We start from the raw sequence: 20,612 nt of genomic DNA, 5'->3' as shown, positions 1-20,612 counted from the left end.
ATAGGTACATCACATTATAAAAGACGTCCAAAAAGTCACAAATATTTCCAAATCAGAGGAGAATGATCTGTTCACCTATGCATTTAGCGACTAGATTTTCTGGTAGGGTCACTTCCTCTAAAACAGCATACCAGGAAGAGCCATTCAGCGAAAACAATAGGCTACCAGAATAATACCATAATAGTGAAAATATGACATATTACACATTATTCATTCAATCATGTTGCAGTTATGGTCACACCCCAGTCTATGATGTCACAGCTGGTTCCTTCGTCAGCTCTCAAATGGCAAAACAAATGGGTCCACATTCCTGACTGGTATGTGGCTAAAAGTGTAATGTGTGACACCATCAATCCATGCCACAGCAGTTTTCTGTCCTCTATGAGTGGCTGAGTAGATACCTGAAGAGATCTCTACATTGTTTTTTGTATTATTTTGTTTGATGTTTTCATTGTTTTTTTATCTCCTGCCAAGTCACCACTCTCTACTAGAATCCACGGTGAATCAAAATGGGAAAAAACTGTAGGAACTTCGGGAAAATATCATTCAACATGGCTGAAGTTCTGTCTTATGCTTATGTATTCTTGTCTGATTCTTACCAAAAGTCTAGCAGTCCAGTTTTTGTGTGATCATCTGTAACATCTATATTGTTTAGCATCAAAGACCCATCTACCTCCTGAGTAAAAGATCCATCTCCCATTCAAAGAGGAAGAGACAGAAAAGATTTTTAACTGATACAAACCAGATAAACCTGTCTGTTTGTTAAAACAGTTTCCATGCTGAGGGGAGACATTTCCATTCACTAATATATCTAGACAAATCTGTTTTAGAGGATATTTAGGGCAAAGGGAAAGAACAGCAAAAGAATGAGAGCTACAAATAGGTTTTTGGGTATACCTTTCTGAACTCAGACACACTGTGAACACACAGAAACTTAGGGAAGTAAAAGTCCAACAACTGCTCCCATTCCGCAACAAGATCACGGGGGACTTTGCCAAAAAAGAAGAAGTACATTTATTTAACTTACTTAGCATGAAGGAGCGGGTCGAAAGGTGGATGTTGTGCGCCATATACATGTTGAATGCTGAGGAAGTGAAGAAGAGTGAATGTAAATGAATGAGCTCATTTAAAACTGGCTGTCAAGCTAGCCTTGTTAGCTTCTAGTTATCCCAAACAATACCAGTTACAACTGTTATAATGCGACCAAGAGTGACAAAAACGATATTAATTTGTTGTAAGACCGTAGCTACTCCGTAATATAAAACGGTTACTGCATCATTAGTTACAACTCTGTGAGTGCGGTGTGGTTAAATTACTTAACTGATAACCGCTGTTAGCAACGTAGCTCTTAGCCAGCTAACAGCAGCAAGGTGTAAACTGACTGCGAGACTAATTTACCACCGACACTGGTATAATACAAGGAGAGAGACTTGCAGACTTTGTGCAACACAGCAGGACAGTCAGTGAAAGTGAAAGTTGCGTTTGAAGCTCAACAGTGCAGCGTCAGTTGAGTGAGGCTAGCTACGCTAAGCTAGCCAACAGGAGGGAACACGTCACTCACCTGCCAGGAACCTTGGCTACGTTTCTTTTCCAGAACTGTTTTCTGTTTCCGTCACTCGACATTTTCCCTCCGCGGTTCCAGTCAGTCCTAAACACGAACACCCGAACGCTGTCGTTATCTGTAAAACGTGAAATTTGTGTTTATTTACACCAGGTCCCCCTTCTCCAAAACTCAGAAAGCTGCCATGTTGATACTGCCTAATGGCCGAGCAAAAGCGGCTGTGATTGGCTGGAGCGATACTTCCTCACTGTGAGCCAATCACAAGTGAGATGTGCTGTTAGGTGGCTCGGGGACCAGCTGACGTCATGCATCGCTGTCTTTGCTTTGTTGACAGGAACTGCGAACTGTGTGTCAATCAAAAGAGAGACCACCAGCATCAGGACCACAGGCACAGAGAGAAAAATACTGAACCATTACCAGTATTTACCATTTCTGCAGCACCTCTAAACCTATGTATTTATACATCAGTAAGGTGAACTAGTGTTTAAATCTTTTTGTATTCATACATTATTATCAGTCAGACACAACTTTGAAAAGATGGGGTGTTTATAGAATATAAACTATTTTTTTTTCTGAAAATACATTGATGGATGGAATGATGATTCATCACTGACAAGTTCATTGCTATGTTATTAGCATTGAGTGAGAAATGGCATAAGAGATCATTAAACATGTACCGTTAAATACATACATAAAGATATATTAAATAAATCTTTCACAAAAACAGTGTCGCTTATCTATACATTCACTGAGCAGTTAGAGTACCCTGCCCCAAAATAAATAGTTTTTGATAAGAGCAAGTCTATGATTTTGTATGATACATCACACTATTTTGCTGTTTGAAGAAATTCTCACAGACCTGATCTATTTATATATATTCTCGGGTGTCGAGGGCAAGTCAGTTAAACACAGTTTAGTCATCATTTTTGTTAATGTTGGTCTTTGCCTCGTAATGATCACTGTCTGAGAGGTATGACAGACCAAGGTTATTATTCAACTCTTCAGTCTGGAAGCAAGGAGGCACCAAACTGCTCTGAGTCATAAATAAGAGCTTATGTGTCTATGCAAAGTGCTGATGCAGTGTTTGTTCCACAGGATTGAAGCAGACAGGAAATATAAAACATGAGCTGTCACTCTGTCATTTTCTTCTGATACGGCCAATGTCATGTCTGCTGTCAGGCAGCAAAGTTGTCCTGACATGTTTTCTGTTGAAATATCAAGAATTAAAGTTTATTTTATTTTATCTTATTTCATTTCATCGTGCAAGTTTCATGACAGAATGTAAAATGGGAATCATGGAGGCTTCCAACTCCAAAACAGTTCCAGGCAATAAAAAGTCAGTAGTAAACCCTCACAGATGTGTCCTTCTTCTTCGATATTGAGCATTACACATTATATCTGAAGCCTCAATGAAAGTACTCTTTTTTTTATTGCGTTCCCATTGAAGAACGTATTATTGATTGGCTTTTTCTTGAACACGGTTATGACAACACTCAAGGTTTTTGGTTTCCAGGAAATCAAAGAAGCCTATCGAGATGATATGGAATAAACTTCAAGAATGTATTAAATGAATTCAATTATTTTTCTTTCTTGGCAACGTCTTTCATGCACGGCATGGACTGACTCCTCTACATCCCTGCTTTGCCCGTTGAAGGAAAGCGCAGAATGAAAAGTAGGCCAGTTACAGTCTTACTTCTGAGTGGATCATCTTGCTCATACACGATCTTTGTTGCAAATCCCCGCAACTCCCCTGACAGCTCGGACTGACTCAACACACCGCACACGCTCAAACGCGTTGTGCCGTGCGGGCCGCGACCAAGTTGAGATGAGGATCATCGGACGAGAGCTTTAAGTAATGACACGTCTGAGCGAAATGATGGAAAAACAGGCCAGATTACTGTCTTCAGAGCTTTTCCAGAAGCACAGACAGTTTGAAGTTGTTTTAAATCGCAGTGTTTTGGCTTGGAAGGAAATTGAGAAGAGCAGAAAACGAAGCTCAAGCACCAGCAGTGTTTCTGAAACAGGTAAGGAGAGAATGAGTTTGATGGCAGCTTTTTTTTTTATTTTTTTTTTTATGTCTTAAAACTGAAGAATTATATGTCACATAGATGTATTAAAAGCAGGATAATACATATTTACACAAACTGAAACAATCACAAAAGGTCAAAACAAATAGCCTATATATTTATTTACAGTCTCCAACGTTAAGCCTGTTCCTCCCTTCAGTAAATCATATGCCTTCTGGAAATGTAACTATTGTCACCCAGAAGCAGCAGTGTTCCCACTCCGCTCTCCTTATCAGGACCATGCACATGTTGAGGGAGCAACAGTCAGGTCATGTGGCTCCTGTAGTTCAGGTCTTTACACTGACAAGAGCAGGTCACGCATGTGGATTCTCAGTCAGAGATAATTAGGAGGCTCCCTTTCTTACAAGCAACTTCTACCAGGGGTTGGGCTGTTATTTAATATGTCTCCCAGGAAGGAGTTCATTCATTCTTTCATTAACTCCTCCATGAAAGCTGTTTTCTGCCCCAGTGAGCTCTTTGAAAAATCTCCAAAAATGTGAGCTTTTTTTTTTTTTTTTTAGAAACTAATTAAAAACGTCTTGAATTCAGCGGGGTCACTAAGTTTTGAGTTTTTATCTCACGGAGTCTGACGAGGTATAAAGAGGCAGAATTTCCTCAAAACACACAGGGAGTGAAATTCTACAACTCAAGTTGTCAGGACAAAAGTCAGGGTCTCAGCGCTGCGCCCATTCATCCATCTGTTGTTGTTTTTTTCTCTGTTGACCCCAAAGCAGGAGTTGGTTGCACCAGAAGTTCAAACTTTGCCCAGTTAGTAATATTACATAAGTTAGAGATTTATACATTGCTGAATTAAAATGGATTGCAATACAGAAGCTAGTTCTTGCATAGAAGATAGCTGTTACTGCTAAGTGCACGCTAACTGTTGTGCAGCTAACATTAGCCTGCTAATATATGCTGACTGAAGACTGAAAGAGATAATATGGAATATAGTAGAGACATCTGATCTAACAACAACCTAACACATACACTTACAAAGGACTGTAAGTTATATCACATGGCCCTCTGAAAGTTGGGACGTTTTGTTTACATAAGTGATGATAACAACCAATTTACAAAAGTGTTAAATAGCCAAGACATATGTTAAATTATAATGGTTCAACCTTGTTTAGTGAATTATGAGTCTGAAACCAGTCAGTTATAACTTAGGAAGAATTTTATACGCAAACAAATGGAAATGGAGCTTTTCCACCATGAACTTATTTCCAGGAACTTCCCCAGGGAAAAATGTCACCACAGCAGATTGTGATTTGTGTTTCCACAGCACAAGTGTCACATTCAAAGCCCTGGGAAGATTAAGCAAATTAGTGTACTGACATATTAAAAGCATGAGAGTCACCTTTTACGCAATTTGTACAAGCAACAATTCAGTGTGAACGATATTTGCATTCTGATATACGCGGTAACACAAACATGGAGGAAGTGGTTGTGACATTTTTTGAGCTTCTCCATCCTCATTATTGTTGGCTATGAACTACAAGCAAAACAGTTTGTAGTTGTGGGTTTTAGAATGTGACAGGTGTATAACAGTGATGTTCAGCTCAGCAGTCTTCACCCAAAATGTTCCTGAACTTTCAGAAAGTACCACCTCCAGAGCAGGGGCTTTTCTGGGGTCTCTTTGGAATCTCCCTGAACTTTTTTTTTTTTTTTGTGTGTGATTTGAGGTAGACTCCCACAATGCACTACAGTAATGGTCTGTATCTCTGTAAGTTCTCTTTACTATCACCAAACTTTCCATCCTTTGCATTAGACAACTTCCACTTCATCCAGACCTCCTTATAACCTCCAGAGGCTAATGTTTGTTCATCTAGATGAGTTCCCTGGTCTGCAATTACTGTACCACACTGAGTGGAGTGATTACAGCTGGCACTGCACACTTCAGTTTAAACCTGGCCATTGACCTTCCTCAGAGTGGTATCAAGCGCTCTATAATAACCTGCCATAAAGACTTTCATTTATTGAGTCAATGTTCCACGCAGTTACATCAAACCCCCCCCCCCCCCCCCCCCCCCCCCCCGTGTGATAACTGGGAGAAGAGCATGTCAGTTTACCCTGCAATTAGGATTCAAAGAGACTTTGCCAGTAATAAATACGCAGGAAGTTCAACATTGAACACTGTTGTTAATGGCGTCACATTCATTTCTGAGAACATCAAATGACTTAAAATGCTTAAGCAAATATGTTTACTTTTTCATACTTGTAGTACTTTGAGCAGAGTCTGGTTAGTGGTCAGTACAGTGTAGTTAATCAGTTACTATAGTAAAGACAGGGGTGGTTTTTACTGGAATTTTCCTTAACGTCTTTGCGCCTACCCAAACAAGAACTGCTCTATTTCTGGACTCCACGTTTTACATGTTGTTGACTTACATCATGGGCTTCTCAAACATTCCCCACTTCCTTCTGTGTGTGTGTGCTTCTTTCTGCCTCTGCGTGTGTTTACCTTAGATTTGAAGCAGTGAAATTTCACAGCTGTCTGACACTAACAGGTGAAATGTGAGATATTTGTTCAAGAGCTGGCTACGTTTTTTTTTTTTTTTGTGTTAAGACTTAAGACACCTCACCTGCATGGTCACAGATTCAGCACCCATTACAGCATAAATGCAGCAAATGAAAAAGTAAGTCAGGAGCAAGATAGACTTACAATTTAATTTTCCAATTCAGTTTACTCAAATTGAAAAAAAAAAAAAATGTGGCAAATCAAGCTGCGGTATCAGGAGAAATAAAGCAGATGGAAAGAGACATTTTAGTTGGTAGAAATTTTTACATTTTTGAAATCAAGTAACATTTAGAACAGTGGTTCTCAGATCTTTTTCACATCAAGGACCTCTAAACTGACACAAACTGACATTTTTGTCCCAAGATTTTAGTTTTTAGACGTTTTATTCTAGAAAGTGTTGGAAACCTGTGACCAAAACATTCATACATTCTGTCATTGTGTTACTTATGGATGAAATTTTTATGCTGTGGACCCCCACAGACCCCACTTTGCGTACGACTGATTTAGAAGTTAAGAGAATCAGTGAGTCCACCGCGGCTCTGAGAAGCCAGAACGAGTTCATCTCAGCTGGTAGCAGAAAATCATGCAGCGTGACTCAGATTTGACAGGTCTTCCTCAGCCTGTGTTTTCCATTTTTTGCCCAATATATTTTTCCCTACGATCAAGCTAACACAAGTGCCATTAATGCAAAGAGGAATTGTTATCTGTGGGAAACAACACTCTGGCCTTGATGTTTTGGCTTACGCAACATAAGTGGGTGTTACTGCTTGACATATAAGTGGACTTGGTTGAATCAGGGCATCTATCAGTCAGATGTGCTGAGTAGAGCACAAGACAAGGGATCCTAGCCAGGAATGTTATTTGTGTACACACAAAGACTCGCTCTCACAGACACACTAAATGCAATCACTGAGATGGCATGGCCTGTTAGTCTAGAGCAAATCCAGAGTAAATGTATGCTCCGGTCATGGAGGAAAATCTTGAATAAATCATGGGATATGCTTTAGAGAGGGTCTCCCCATTCCTGCAAATCACTTTGCTTAGCAAGGAGTACTTCCTCAGGCCCTGGATATCTCTCTTGGCTGGGGGTGGGGTTTAGATATTTGTTTTCCCTTATGGAAGAGCTGAATACATACCCAATATGTCACAGACACAGATTTACCTGTAGTGATACTGGGTGTTTTGAAAATCTGGCTGAAATAGGGTATCAGCAACACAGAAATTTCTCTGTGACAAAATCCAATGGTAAAATCCACATATTACAAGTTCAGAAGCAAAAAAGCAAGCTACAGGATTTTGTGCATCAACTACAGTTAAGTCTCAAAAGTTTTGAAACAGACAAAAAGAAGACTAGAGCCATGCTAGCATCTCTGTAAGGCTGTATATGGACTCAGGCTGATGAGAATCCGTTAGTTTTGCAGGTATTTGGTGACCAGATTATGGTGCAACAGGAAAAGTCAGGAGATCATCAAGTGATGACAAATTAGCCCTTGAGGGACATTAATGTCTGTAGAAAATTTGATGGCAATCCATCCATTTGTTGTTGAGACCTTTCCCTAAAAATAAAGTGTTTACCTCATGTTGGTGCTAGAGGTAAAGTCAAGGGATTACCAAAGTCACAGGGATATATCATGAGGTGACCATGAATGTCCCATTTTTTGTCCCATCCAGTCAGTGAAAAGATATTTCACTGGATAAGTGAAAATTTTGACCTTTTGCTGGCACCAGTTGAATCAAGAGATCAACAAAGTCGCCAGGCTTCGCCTCTGGGGACCATGAATGTCTTTAGAAAATTTCATGGTAATCCATCAGCCATCACCATCTCTAAAGCCATGTCGCTACCATGGCTAACAATCCAAGAACAGCACATTAAAAGGGAGATCCATAGAATGTCGCGTTCCTTTCAGAAAATCAAGGTGACAAAATAAGTCTGCAATTTTTTAATTATCAGCTGCTCCTTTTGGCATAGGTAGTGAACTAGCCGTATCACTGCACCCCCAGTGTCTGTTCTTCTGTTATACCTTCCACCTTGGCTGTCCTTTCTTCTCCATCTGTTTGCCTAAGCGTTGGCTTAACAAACCCATTGTGCCTGGGAAAAATCCACGTCTTGTTTGACAGCTTACTGCCATGTGTACCCAGGCAGATCTGTGCTTTGTAATCTAAAGCTGGTGCTCAATGCACAGCCCTGTCTGTACATTGAGAGACGGCTGCAGAGGGAGGGAGAGATATACAAAGAAATAAACACTGCCAGAAAACGACAGCTGCAGACTGAGTAAAAATGTGCAGGTTTCTACTGCATTACAGGCAACAATACAGGCCCTTTCATTACACTGATTGTATTTAATTACCTGCGACTTAGTTAGGACCTCTAAAGCTAATTACTGCATGCAATGAATCAATGACCCGGATGATGATGTATTGGTATGGTTGAGTGATGAATAAGTGCTCAGCTATCCTCTCCATGGTAGGACACCCACCTTGTTTGATATTAACTCACATTTTCTGATGTATTTCAGTATAGCAGTTGTTTACAAGGATCATCGCATCAACTAATATTCAGCATGGGGCCAAAAACCCTAAAATACTAGGTTGAATACCCAACAACATAAACAGTTTTATCAGTTTCACACCCTCAGTTAAGTCTTATCTCCTCTCTTGCACCTGTGTTGCATGTCACTTGGAATGCAATATATAAAAGCAAAACAGGAATGACATCAAAACAACATAGTGTGGGAACACCTAAGAAAGCAAGCATTTCCTTAAGCTTGCACTAGCTTGTCCTCTAACACGTCGCCAATGCCAAACCACAGTAACAATAAAGGGATTACATATTGATTCACGGTGTAAAGGGAGGGGTGCAGAGGACAACAGCAGAATATGAATACGATGACAGCTCGTTGTTGTCAGAGGACTAAAGGAAGACGAGGGCAGGCGCTGTGCTGTCAGAGATATCATGCACACAAACATAAAATCTCTTGTGCAAACATGAATGCATAAGATATACTTAGTTAAGATCAAATTCAGAACAGTCATCTCCAAATCTATCACACAATATACCATTTTACATTTGGGTTGATGAAAGAATCTGGGTTGGGTCACTTCAACACCCATGTGCGAAACATCCAGGGTGTGACGGGGAATTCAGATGTGATGTTGACGTTAGGCACTCATTTGGAAACAAGTATTTTGAATGGAATCCTGTCAAGTGGGATGCCATCTTGTTTTAGGGAAGCAGGGTCAATAATACAGTCAAAACATTTCCACGAAAGCTTTTTCTGATTTACTCTGAACTTACCATTACCCAAGTCAGTAACTGTTGCTCAGTTGTCACAGGGGAATAACACTAGCTTACCACCACAGAGAATGAGGTCCAACCCTCTGTTTGCACAACTTTAGTAAACTTTGACACAGGAATATGCTCCATTGACCAACTCAAGCAAGCTGTATTGTCAGTGCTGTCTCAGGTGAAAAGAGGCCAAAATGTCACCGCTTATTAGCTATGATGGCTGCACCATATGTCGTCTTTTAACCACCTCTGAGTATAAACTGCTTCCCAAAAGAGGAATGGTTTGCAAACAGATAAGAGACAGGTATCGGTGGTACGAATTTGTCTTTTGAATCACCGGTGGGAAATGATTGTCCTGTTAGCAACTCAGCTTGCTAACTGACAGTTAGTTTGCAAGCTTGTATATATATTTTTTTTTTCTTTATTCAATGACTTTTTCTTGAATGAAATACAGTGTAGGGAAACAAAAAACATTTTGAAAAAATAAAAAGATTGAGATAAAAAGGGGAACTGTTGTTACTGACAAGTGTTAGCACGTTAGCGGTCAGTTCTCCTGCTGCATTAGTTTACAAGCTAGCCCTAAAAAAGTTTAACGATAAAGAAGTTACATTCTTTATCACTTCGGGTACATAGCTGTGCTTTTGAAAGTCCAAAAATGCAGGGGTATTGTAGCGTAACATATAGGTTTCCACCAAGCTACAAGCTTTTGTACACCAAAAGGTACAATACTGTTTGGCCCTTTCTCTTGTGTGCATGTCTGCCACAATGAACAACAGCTCTTCTTCAGAGCCATACTCTTGAATTACATGGCGGATTGTATTTCTACCAAAAGAGCTGAATTTAACTGACCCCCTAAGCTCCATTACATTGACACAAAGATCCTCTTTGTTCCATTATTGTAGGATACAGTTATTGCCAGGACCAGTCGCTCTCAATCCCTGACAAGTCCTGCAGGACTTCCAGCTCTCTTGAGAGTTAAAGTGCCACTTCACTGATTTTTATGCCTAGCTTCTTCTCTAAATATGACATACTTTAACAAATCACTACAGTCATACACTGGATGATACAGTCCTGGGCTGAGCAGGGATTACAGTGCTTACATTAGGAGGATTTAGTGGATTGAATGACAGAATATACAGATTACAGATAGTACTGGCTCCCAATGTCTGGATATTACCAAGTGGTCACAAGAGAAATCTGAAGGGCTGACAAGATGATAATATGGAATAGGAATGCAGAAAAACACATTTACACTACACAAAATGTATATTTTTTCAGACTTTCCCCTATTGTTTCATTCATCACTCCTTGGTTAAGATAGCAACAACTAGTTGACATACAATTTGCAACAAGCCTCATTTTAATGAGCAACTGGTGTCTACAGTCATGTGCAACAGAAATTCAGATTGTTTCAATAGCTACAAACTGGTCCTGGCTCTTTAACTGTGTTCACTTTGCAGCGCAGGTGTTAATCCATCTCATGTGGTTACAATGGAAACCAGTCGCACCCTGGGCCCGGAGGACTTGGATGTTTCTGGCTCTATAGCGAAAGGCACTAACAATGCCAGAGCTAGGGATTACATTCACACTCAGGGCAAAGCAACGCACTGCCATTGCCAGGATATGAGGTCCGGAGTCACACATGCCAGGCTCGGGGGAATCATTCTCTGTGTTGCCTCTTGTCCTCATTTCACGTGACTGTCTCTTTGAACTTGGTCTCGTTCCCGTGGCAGTCAACTTGAACCTGTCATGTGGTGAAAGTGAACCCTGAACTGAAACCTGACAGGTTGTTTACAGCTGCATAGCAAAATGACAGTTATTGTGTTATTTTGTAAACTTCCCAGTGACAACAAATGGATTGCATGGAAATGAGGAAATCAACAACAAAATCAGCATCTCTAAAGTTCCCTTATTAACAACTGCGAGCAGAGAACAAGCTTTTTTTTTTCCCCAGCGTGTTAGCTGCACAATAAACTGCTTCACTTATTACTTTATACCTTGTTTGTTTAATCTGGGTAAAATCCAAAGTGGAGAAACATCAGAATGTGGTTTTATGGACGATTTCTCAGCCAGACACAATCTGGGAGGCAGATTCTGTAACCAGCTGCTGGTTGTAACTTTATATTTACTTATAGATGTGAGCTCAGTATCAGCCTTGCTGTTTAACTCTCGACAAACAAACTAATTTTCTAAACTATTCCTTTAAAGTGATACTCTGTATTTAACAGCCAGCCTACACCTATACAAGCAATACTTCTGGGACTTCAGGAGATATAAGTTGAAAAAGTGTTTTGTTTTTTTTTTCCACAACTCTACACAATTTAAAGTCCATGGCTTTATAAGAAAACACATCAATATCACCTGGCAGTCTCAGGTGTTTACAGTGGCCTCATCCAAGAATCGAGTCAGCAACACAAACACAGAGTGTCACGCTCCAGGTCACACTAATTTCACCACTTATGCTTTGAATGCTGTGGAAATGAGAATAGTAATGTTTGTTTTTAATTTTGTGCTGTCTAGGCCCTCCTCACGACTGATCATTTGTAGTTTGTCTCCTGGAGATTTTAGAGCTTGTCCTCTTAGGCTTAATTGTCACAAGTCTTTTATTTGGAGTAGCTGCAGATAGAAAAAAAACAAGTAAATTAAGAAAAAAAAATTATAGATGCCATTCATTCTAAAATGGATGCAGGGAATAGAAGGGAGACATGACCTGAAATGAAACCAGTCTTCTGTATCAGTGTCCTCAGGTATCACGGCAGCTTTACAGCAACACAACAAACATTTGAATGCTTTCCATCAAGTGCAGAACAAGTTCCAGACATTAGAGAATAAACCTTTTTCCCCCCACTGTGCCTGAAAAGCTGACTTTTTGCAGATAGCAGACCTCTGCGACTCTCAGCAACACACTGAGCCCTGTGGTATGAATAGGCAGTGCACACTGGGCTGACTGCCAGTGCTAAGATTCTTCTCAAGCACAAAGAAAAGTATGTCAGTGCAGAGCAGAGAGGATCTGCCTTGTATGGCCGAGGGCTTAGCATGTAGCTTAGGGACTGCACCGAACTAAAAAGTGGGGAATTTGTGTGTGGGTATGTGTTCTCTGTGTGTGTGCGGTTATGGGATTATTGTGTACTTGTGTGTGTGTGTGTGTGTGTGTGTGCATATGTGAGCGAGCGTGTGTGTTTATTCTTCTGTGAGTGTGTGTGGCAGGGTTATTGGAGCAGTGTTACAAAGTGGGAATGTCAGCTATTGTTTCCAGTTCCTTCCCTAACACAGTTCACTGGGATTGTTAGCCTTGTGCTTGTTTCTGGGGTTAATTTGACCAAGTTGTCCAAAGGAACGGCCTGCTTAGAGAGAGAGAGAGAGAGAGAGAGAGAGAGAGAGGCTGCCTGGACTGACTCACTGATGAATGTTAGTTTTTTTTTGTTGTTAGAAGTAGCTTTGACTACCAGGTTGAATAAAATATATCATACATTTTTCATTTTTTGGATTTCACCTGAAGCTAGGAAGCTTAAGATAACAAACATGTAAATGTGTAAGATAAAAGATAAGATATTCTAATATATTCCACCCAGTGTTTTGGCACAACTCAAGTACAAGTTTGGTTCTTAGATATAAAAAAAAAAAAAAAAAAAAAAAAAAAGGAAATGCAAGATTTTCTGTTGAATTATTTCAAATCGTACACAATTTGTTGTAATCTTCGGTTCATTCTCACTACAGTTGTCACTATCAACATTTTACCAAAGATAATCTGCTTTTGCTTATCTGTTTATGCTTGCATGAAATGATTTTTGACATATTAGAACATCCTGCTCAACACACTGTGTTTATTCTGTCAGCACATCTCAGTGATAAGTCAAACTATCAGCGTTACATGTTGCACTCCTTTGCACAGCATCAGTGAAAAGTAGATTTGAGTCTCAGCCTTCTTCCTGCTGGGTTTTACTTTACACAGTCGCGTACATGTGCGCAGAAGGTGCGCTTAAATCAACAGCTTAGACAATACATTTCCTCATTGATTTGTTTGTGGAAGATACTCCCTGTAAAACCCATTGTAAGCAACCGCAGGTGTTAGTCGGTGTGATGTATATTATCTTATATCTCATTGTCAATAATGAGCAATTGTAGGCCTTTTTCACAGAAGACATTTCTCAGAAGGAAAAGCACTTGTGTAAATAATAAACTTAATGACGGATGAACTCTGTTCAGCTGCTTCACTTTTCAGGATGCCCGTGTTGTGCGTGCTGGCTCCTTCCTATACAGTGGCCACAAGTGGGAATTATAGGATAATGGTAAATGCTAAAACATGGTGTGACAGTAGTATAGAGGATTAGGAGTCATAAAGTCAACAGAGTGTCTCACTTGTGTCAGTTGCACAGCGTTTTATCAATCTAAAGTCTGCTAACATTAGCTGCTATAAGCTACTGGTTACATCAGTAGTAGTAGGCTAAGCAGTGTTGAGTAGTGAGGCAACACATTACTCAGTCAGCTAACTGACTCGGTAACGTCAGTAAGATAGCATTTGATTTATCTAAAGTTTGCTAACTCTAGCGAATGTACCAGACCAAGTAGGCAGCAGAAGTCCTCAATGTATTGAATTGAGCAAAGCTGCATTTTATTGCTCATGAACGCTGTGGGGCAGTAAAATGTTACAGTGATGTGATTACTTTTTACTCAGTAACAAATAGTTAAAGAGATCACAATTTGAATTTTTTACAGATACTAATCCCAAGCTCTGTCATGTCAAGCTTGGGAGTCAACTTGTTAACTGTCTTACCTGTAGTTTGATGGCAGGTTTATGTTAGTTTGATCTCTCTGTTTTCAGTCAGAAAAGGTGAGATATTCACTCAGTGTTTGCATGGGTTTTCTTCCTCACTCCAAAGACATATGGGTCAGATAACTGAAAACTCTAAACTGAAAATGTATGTATTCATCCATATGTGTGATACATTGGTGACCTGATCAATGATCGGGTAGTGTCAGGGCCCCAGTGACCCTGATTGGGATAAGCAGTTTAGAAAATAGATGGAACTTTCAAGTCACAGTAACGTTTGGTAATCTATTATAGATTTTAATTTAACACCAACAATCACTTTGGCAGAGCACTAAGTGTCATTTTTCACATAGTTGGAATGAATCTCCTCATTCTTTTTTTTTTTTTTTTCTGAAATAAAGCCATTACCCACATGGCCATAACTCTTCTTCCTATTTGTCAAAGTGTGAATATCGATGGCCATAAAGTTATTCATGCCTGCATGGTGCATCATCTTTATTTGAGAAAGAAATGAAATCCTATTCCCTGGGACTCCCAGGAGAGAAATAATATGTCATGCTTCCCTCCCATTCATTTCACCGTATCAGCTGAATAAATTTGTTGGAGTGACTGGAATGGCTGTATGTGATTCAGTAGAAGAGGTCAGTTGAACTTGTTGCGAGTAATATTGTCCTCTCTGAGTACAGAAGTGCACATGTGAATTTGTTTTGTTAGCAGCACAGCTATCTGTTGTGCTTGACTGCTCAGAATTTCTGACTTTAAATATAGAAAAATGTGAGATCTAGTGCACAATATTTAATCAGCACCCTCCTAGCACTCAGTTGCACCTTTCTACACTCCATATCTTTGGGTTTTTAAAAAAAATAATAATTTCAATGCCTTCATCTGGATTTTCTCTGGTCACTCTGTATCATAATAAGACCAACTTGTCATCGCTTTAGAGTGTGGCTATAAAAAGAAACCATTTCTCGACAATTCCCTCTATGTCCCCGATCTCTGCCTTTCAAACATAGTAAATTAATACCTATTAAATCCTTTGATGTCACTTAGCAGCTCTTTTAGGCGGCTGACCCACTCTCACACTAGACTTGACAAATTGTGTTAATGAACAAACCATTCGAATGTTGCCAAAGTCTTTCATCCAAGAGTCAAAGCAGCCTGAATCTAGTTTGCGTGGGAAAGAAGGACAGAAAGATTCGTCTCCCCATCTCTCTTGGAATATGACCGTGTTATTCCTCCCATTCTCTTAATTGTTTGTGCAGTCGCTGACAGACTTCCAATAAGTCGGATGAAAGCAGTAAAACTAAAACAATGATCTGAAACATGCTGAAATATCCCATAGAGCCGAGGGGAACTGTGGGGTTGTTTGTTGTTTGTTGACATTACACATTGTCATGTGATTCATCGTTGTTAATAATGATTAAAAAAAATTGACTATAGCAGCTTTAATCTTCACTTCCTTTGTGTTGAGATTTGGTTATTGTGTCATGCCGTTGAGTACAGGATTAATACATTTATTTACTCATCTCCTCAGCTCACAGTCATGCCGTCCAGGTGTGTGAAATAGTGGCTGTCCACAAGAGTGAAGAAGACGACCAAGATGGCACAAAGGCAGGGAGTCAGAAAAAAGCGAAGCAGTGCTCCCAGCTGTATCCCCACGCATTCACAGGTACAGAACTTGCACTTATATACTGTATATACTTAAGGGCAAATCATCGTTTATGGTTTCTGTCTTTTTCATGTTGTTCCGCTAAACGCAATCCACAAAAGAGCTCTTCATCTCTCCATCAGAGGTCGCCATCGGTCACATTTTGCAGTGGGCATATGTGTTTGAATACACGTACCCCATATCCACAGTCCGTATCTGTCTGAGTGCATGTGGAAACCATGGGTTGGCCCGTAAAGTGACAGCCCACTGATCTGTTTGACAAGTTGCATTTTGGGAAATGTAAGATATAACATTATGGGAATTTGACAGAAGGACAGAACATCTTTGCTTTTACTGTGTTGATTTTGACTTTTTTAAAATCTCTCCTCCATCCTCCATCTTTGTGGAGGTGCAGCGCTTAATCGCTGAAGTGGCCCTTTAAGAAGCAGATGCAGCATCTTTTGTTCCTTCCAACAACACTGCCCGAAGCCAGTTTTCATCATTGTCACTTTCGTTTTATTGCAGTAGGTTAAAGCCACATCACAGTTACATTTTGGGTTAAGTGTGCCAAGAGCAGCCCCACCAATCACAAGTGATCTGACACTGGAAATAAGCCTGTAGACAGCTCCACAGTCTGAAAGTAATGCATTAACAAGAGAGTCCCTCACAGCTTAGCTGACTGGGTCTAAGATGGCAGCATGCCAGTGACTTAGGAGCTAATGCTTGATTTTGAGCCATTAGATTATATCCAAACAAGATCGGATTTACATTATTTATCACAGCCAAATGTTAAAAATGACCTCACTAATGTGAGCTTTAACTGGCATTAGCCTGTGTCGAGTCTGATACGACAGCATTCCCACAGTCTGTGGAAACTTGGCTTCAAAGACACGTCCCATCACTTACATCCTGATTATGTAACTGACTAAAAGATGACTCTCAACGTCGCTCTGCCTACCCCACTGTATGTATGAGGTGCTGTAAGTGATTTCTCCTCAAGAGCTTGCCTGAGAAGTTAACTTTTCTATCTGATGAAAAAAATGCTTAGTGTGATCATTTGACTTTGAAATGCTTAGTGAGTGAATCTGCAGTGTCAAAGTGCTTAGCGCGTGAATTTTTGGTCCTTAATGTAAATATTTCAGTTATGTTCCAAGCAGGATATTATAGAGACTCCATCTCTACTTTTTGTCTGACTGTCAGCAGAGGCCTGTTTTTACTTAACCGGGTTCTTCTTCATTTCCCTTTCATGCCCTCGTTTCTCACACATTCACGTATCTGATTGACCTGGCTGGTGCAGATAAAGCCAGGGTTCATTCTCAGTCACAGCGGGTTCAGGTATGGCTGAATGAACTCAGTGCCACAAAAATGAGTGAATAAAGTTCGATACCTCTGCTGACATAAAAAGACCCACCCCAGAGCTCACAAATATTCACCAAGTCAGACAGTATCATGGGTGTTTCACAATGATTTATATCAGGGGAACTACTTTTAGATCATGGGTGGCAAACGTATGAATGGAAAAAAAAACTGTCGGAGGCTTTATTTAGCACTTGTGATGTTATCTCCTAGAATCAGATTAGAGGAGTTCTCTTGTTCTCATGATACCATCATTCTCCCTTTGACACTCTTTTTCCAATCTCACTGTGAGAACCATGAAGTGTTGCTCGGTAAGTGGTTAGAGTACAAAACAAAGGTTTCCATATCAGCGGACATGACGTGAAAGTATCTTTGTCTTTATTTCTCTACAGTCTCATACGTGAGGAGGACAAGGCAGCACCAGTGGCGGTGCAGTGACGTCACCTTCCACTGTGGCGATCAGGCCCTCTGTGAGCAGTGGATCCAAGTTATCAATGAGCAGCTGTCACTACTCAGTACGTACTGTTCAATGATGTTCTTTAACAGATGAGATTATGCACTGTGGGCTTAATCAGAATTTAATCAGACTCAGTTTATTGACTATGTGCCATAAAAGTGCCCCGTGGTACAGTAGGGCTTAGAGTGCAAACAGTCATTAATCTGCACCACACGGAGCCAAAGGGCAAATGTAACTGTAGGAAGAAGTGTATTTAGTAGTAGATTAGTTAGTCTTGGTAAAGCTAATACTTGGAATTACATTACATACTGTTTTCTATTGTGAAACTTTGCAAATATTTGGATCATGCTAAACAATAAGACTTTGTTTACCAGATGGTTCAGAAGCTGCTACCGCTGTAATTTGTCTGTCAGGCTAAGATCGGACTGGAAGGTGCTGCGCCAAACAGTACAGCACCTTCTGCTCGGACCACCTTGTCACAGGGTGTTCTGTGAGGATCAGGCTTCTTGACCTCTCAAGCAATTTCTAACACCTGAGCAATTGCAGGCTCTGGATGTACAACGCAGTGTTTTTCTTGACTTTGTTTTTTTTGGACTACTCCACTGGGACGCCACCGTGCAGTATGTATTATAAGGCATTCTTGTTCCCAAGGAAAACTGTTCCCTCACCTTCCCTCATCATTTACCATCTGTACCAGCTACTCTCCTCATGACACTGCCTCCTGTCACATTCAGAAATGCTTATATTAGATTTTTATCGTGGGCTACATGACTAATGCTTGAGACAGTCTATGGGAAAATGATAGAGTTTTAAGTGTGCTGTTTAGAGATTGATATCAAAAAATATTAATGTCAAATTGGCATCTTCTGCATCAAGAAAATACCAAAAGCATGAGTGCTCATGATGCAGAATGGTCCATTTGAAAATCATATATATTACAGTATATTGTTGGATCAAACTAAAGTACCTAAAAATTGTACTGAAAGACAGAACTTTGAATTTACTTAGTTACTTTCCACAACTTCTTTCCACTCTTCTTTATTGAATTCATTCCATACAAGCCCTATGAGCTCTTTGACTCCAGACTGCAAAGAAAGTGTTTATTATTGTCCATAAAAAAATTTAAAAAATTTCAGTAGCATTTCCCGCACAGTGAACCCCAGGAGAGCCCAGAGGCAATGCCACAATAGACATGGCCTCCTGCATTTCTCTTCTAGACAGTCCCTCAAAGGCACAGGCAGAAAGGATGGAGCTGGCAACAACAGCCCGATAAAACATATAAATAGTAGTATTAGAAACAGTAAGAGAGTGCAGTGTCACATAAATATATCTTCAGCTGGCTTGTGTGTGAAGCATGAAGAGGATATCTGAATTAGCGCTCACTGTTACATGTTAACAGGCTTTTCGAACACAAAAAATATAAAACCGAAACGGCACATAAGCCATCATCATCACATCATCTGTTTGGAAAAGAAATGATCAACCTAACTGTGTAGTGAAGAATGTTATGTTTTCCAATGATGTATTGACATATTACATTACCATGAAAATGTTATTACACTATCAGTCAGAACATATCAACCTTTATTACATTTCCGACCTAGTTGAGTGCAAAATACAGTGTTTTGCACTTTGGGGCTTATAATATGATTGCAAAGTGATTGTATTATTGAGTTCTAAAGGATTTAGTGTGCATCTAGTGTGTGGAAGTAAGAGTGTAAGATGGGTTTAACCCATTTGAAATGGTGTACTTGGCCCCATTTCACCTGGAAAGATGAATCAATTCAAGAAAATTAGCTACATTCATTGTGAAGATGAAGCCTCAGTGTGTTCAACAGTGTTAGTGTCCTCCACAGTTCACCTTACATCACCCGTTGGCAATCCATTTATGTAATCTAATGGAACTTTTGTCTTATTGCCAAACAATATCACCCTATGTTTCTTTATGCTCATTTAGCACTTGATCCCAAACCATTTGTTTTCAATTTGAGCAGCTGCTTTGTTCTAAACTGTCTTGGTTTGTTGTCCTAAACGCAGTCTTCCACGGCAGCCATAAACAAGCCATTTAGTATTCTCCATCACAGCACTTTGTAGGTTTATCACCAAATGATGCAGCACCTCTGAATTTCTCCACACTCCTCCCACAGTCAGTAGACACACCATTTATTTCTTGAGCAGTGCATTTTGGGGGCCAGTCAGTTTGACGGAGCATTTTGAGAAAGGTCTGTGGTTAATAAAAACTTCATCAAGCTGCTGTCAGCTACACATTTGTTAAAAAAAAAAAATAAAAAAGGTAAATGCTGATCTTTTTTAATGACTATCTCAAACCCCTGCTTCACTTCGCAGCCGACCGACCGAAGAGCCTTCTGGTGTACATCAATCCCTACGGCGGAAAGCGGCGCGGGAAGCGTATTTACGAGCAGAAGGTGGCTCCACTGTTTCGCCACGCCTGCATCTCGGCCGATGTGATTGGTGGGTCCCTATCAGTAGCGTTCCTCAGCATTTGAATAAAAAATGAGTCCCGATGGTCACCATATAGATCTCCATGGCCACCATGGCCTCTTGCAGGGACCGAACAGGATTGCAAGGATATGATTTGGTTTATAGTGTCATTAATCACACCAGCACCTTAATGGAAGCAGCGATAGTTGATAAGCTTGGGTATCCAAACACATCTATTATTCAATAAGTGTTTGCCGCAGCAACACATAGTCTGGGGTATTGATGGTCCATCAGAGTGAATACTATTCACTTTATATGCCTGGTAAACAAATTTACTGTTGAAATATTGTTTTTGTTTTTGTGGGCCCAGGGCTCATTTTGCAGGCTAATATACAATAGCTGAATAACATTGTTTTGTGCCACAGTTCCTTAGCCTTTTCTGAACATTAATCTGCACGACAGCCTCCAGTAAATGTTTCAAAAGTGCAGCACTTTTCCTTGTCATTTTAA

At 40.1% G+C, this 20,612-nt stretch overlaps 2 protein-coding genes across 6 annotated transcripts in view; one reads left to right on the top strand and one right to left on the bottom strand.

Annotated features, from left to right (window-relative positions):
- tbc1d22a (TBC1 domain family, member 22a) overlaps positions 1 to 1,841 on the bottom strand; it is a 118,937-nt gene extending 117,096 nt beyond the window's left edge. The window contains exons 1-2 of one of the 5 annotated variants that reach the window (XM_071501819.1): positions 1,562 to 1,835; positions 1,028 to 1,084 (exon numbers count right to left, since the gene is read on the bottom strand). In XM_071501819.1, the coding sequence (XP_071357920.1) occupies positions 1,028 to 1,084; positions 1,562 to 1,623 (119 nt within the window). In that variant the 5' untranslated portion in view covers positions 1,624 to 1,835. Of the gene's footprint in view, positions 1 to 1,027; positions 1,085 to 1,561 lie in introns of all 5 variants that reach the window. The other 4 variants (XM_071501823.1, XM_071501821.1, XM_071501820.1 and 1 more) reach the window with 4 other exon arrangements.
- Positions 1,842 to 3,332: 1,491 nt separating this feature from the next.
- cerk (ceramide kinase) overlaps positions 3,333 to 20,612 on the top strand; it is a 36,384-nt gene continuing 19,104 nt past the window's right edge. Inside the window, exons 1-4 of the mRNA XM_071502276.1 lie at positions 3,333 to 3,585; positions 15,734 to 15,868; positions 17,596 to 17,718; positions 20,007 to 20,132. Coding sequence (XP_071358377.1) covers positions 3,417 to 3,585; positions 15,734 to 15,868; positions 17,596 to 17,718; positions 20,007 to 20,132 — 553 coding nt within the window. The 5' untranslated portion in view covers positions 3,333 to 3,416. The remainder of the gene's footprint in view (positions 3,586 to 15,733; positions 15,869 to 17,595; positions 17,719 to 20,006; positions 20,133 to 20,612) is intronic.

Source organism: Trachinotus anak, unplaced genomic scaffold (assembly GCF_046630095.1).
Source record: "Trachinotus anak isolate AG129_WGS33_773 ecotype Australia unplaced genomic scaffold, CSIRO_AGI_Tana_v1 ptg000018l, whole genome shotgun sequence".
In the NCBI taxonomy this organism is placed as follows: domain Eukaryota; kingdom Metazoa; phylum Chordata; class Actinopteri; order Carangiformes; family Carangidae; genus Trachinotus; species Trachinotus anak.
This window is presented reverse-complemented; position numbering and strand designations above follow the sequence as displayed.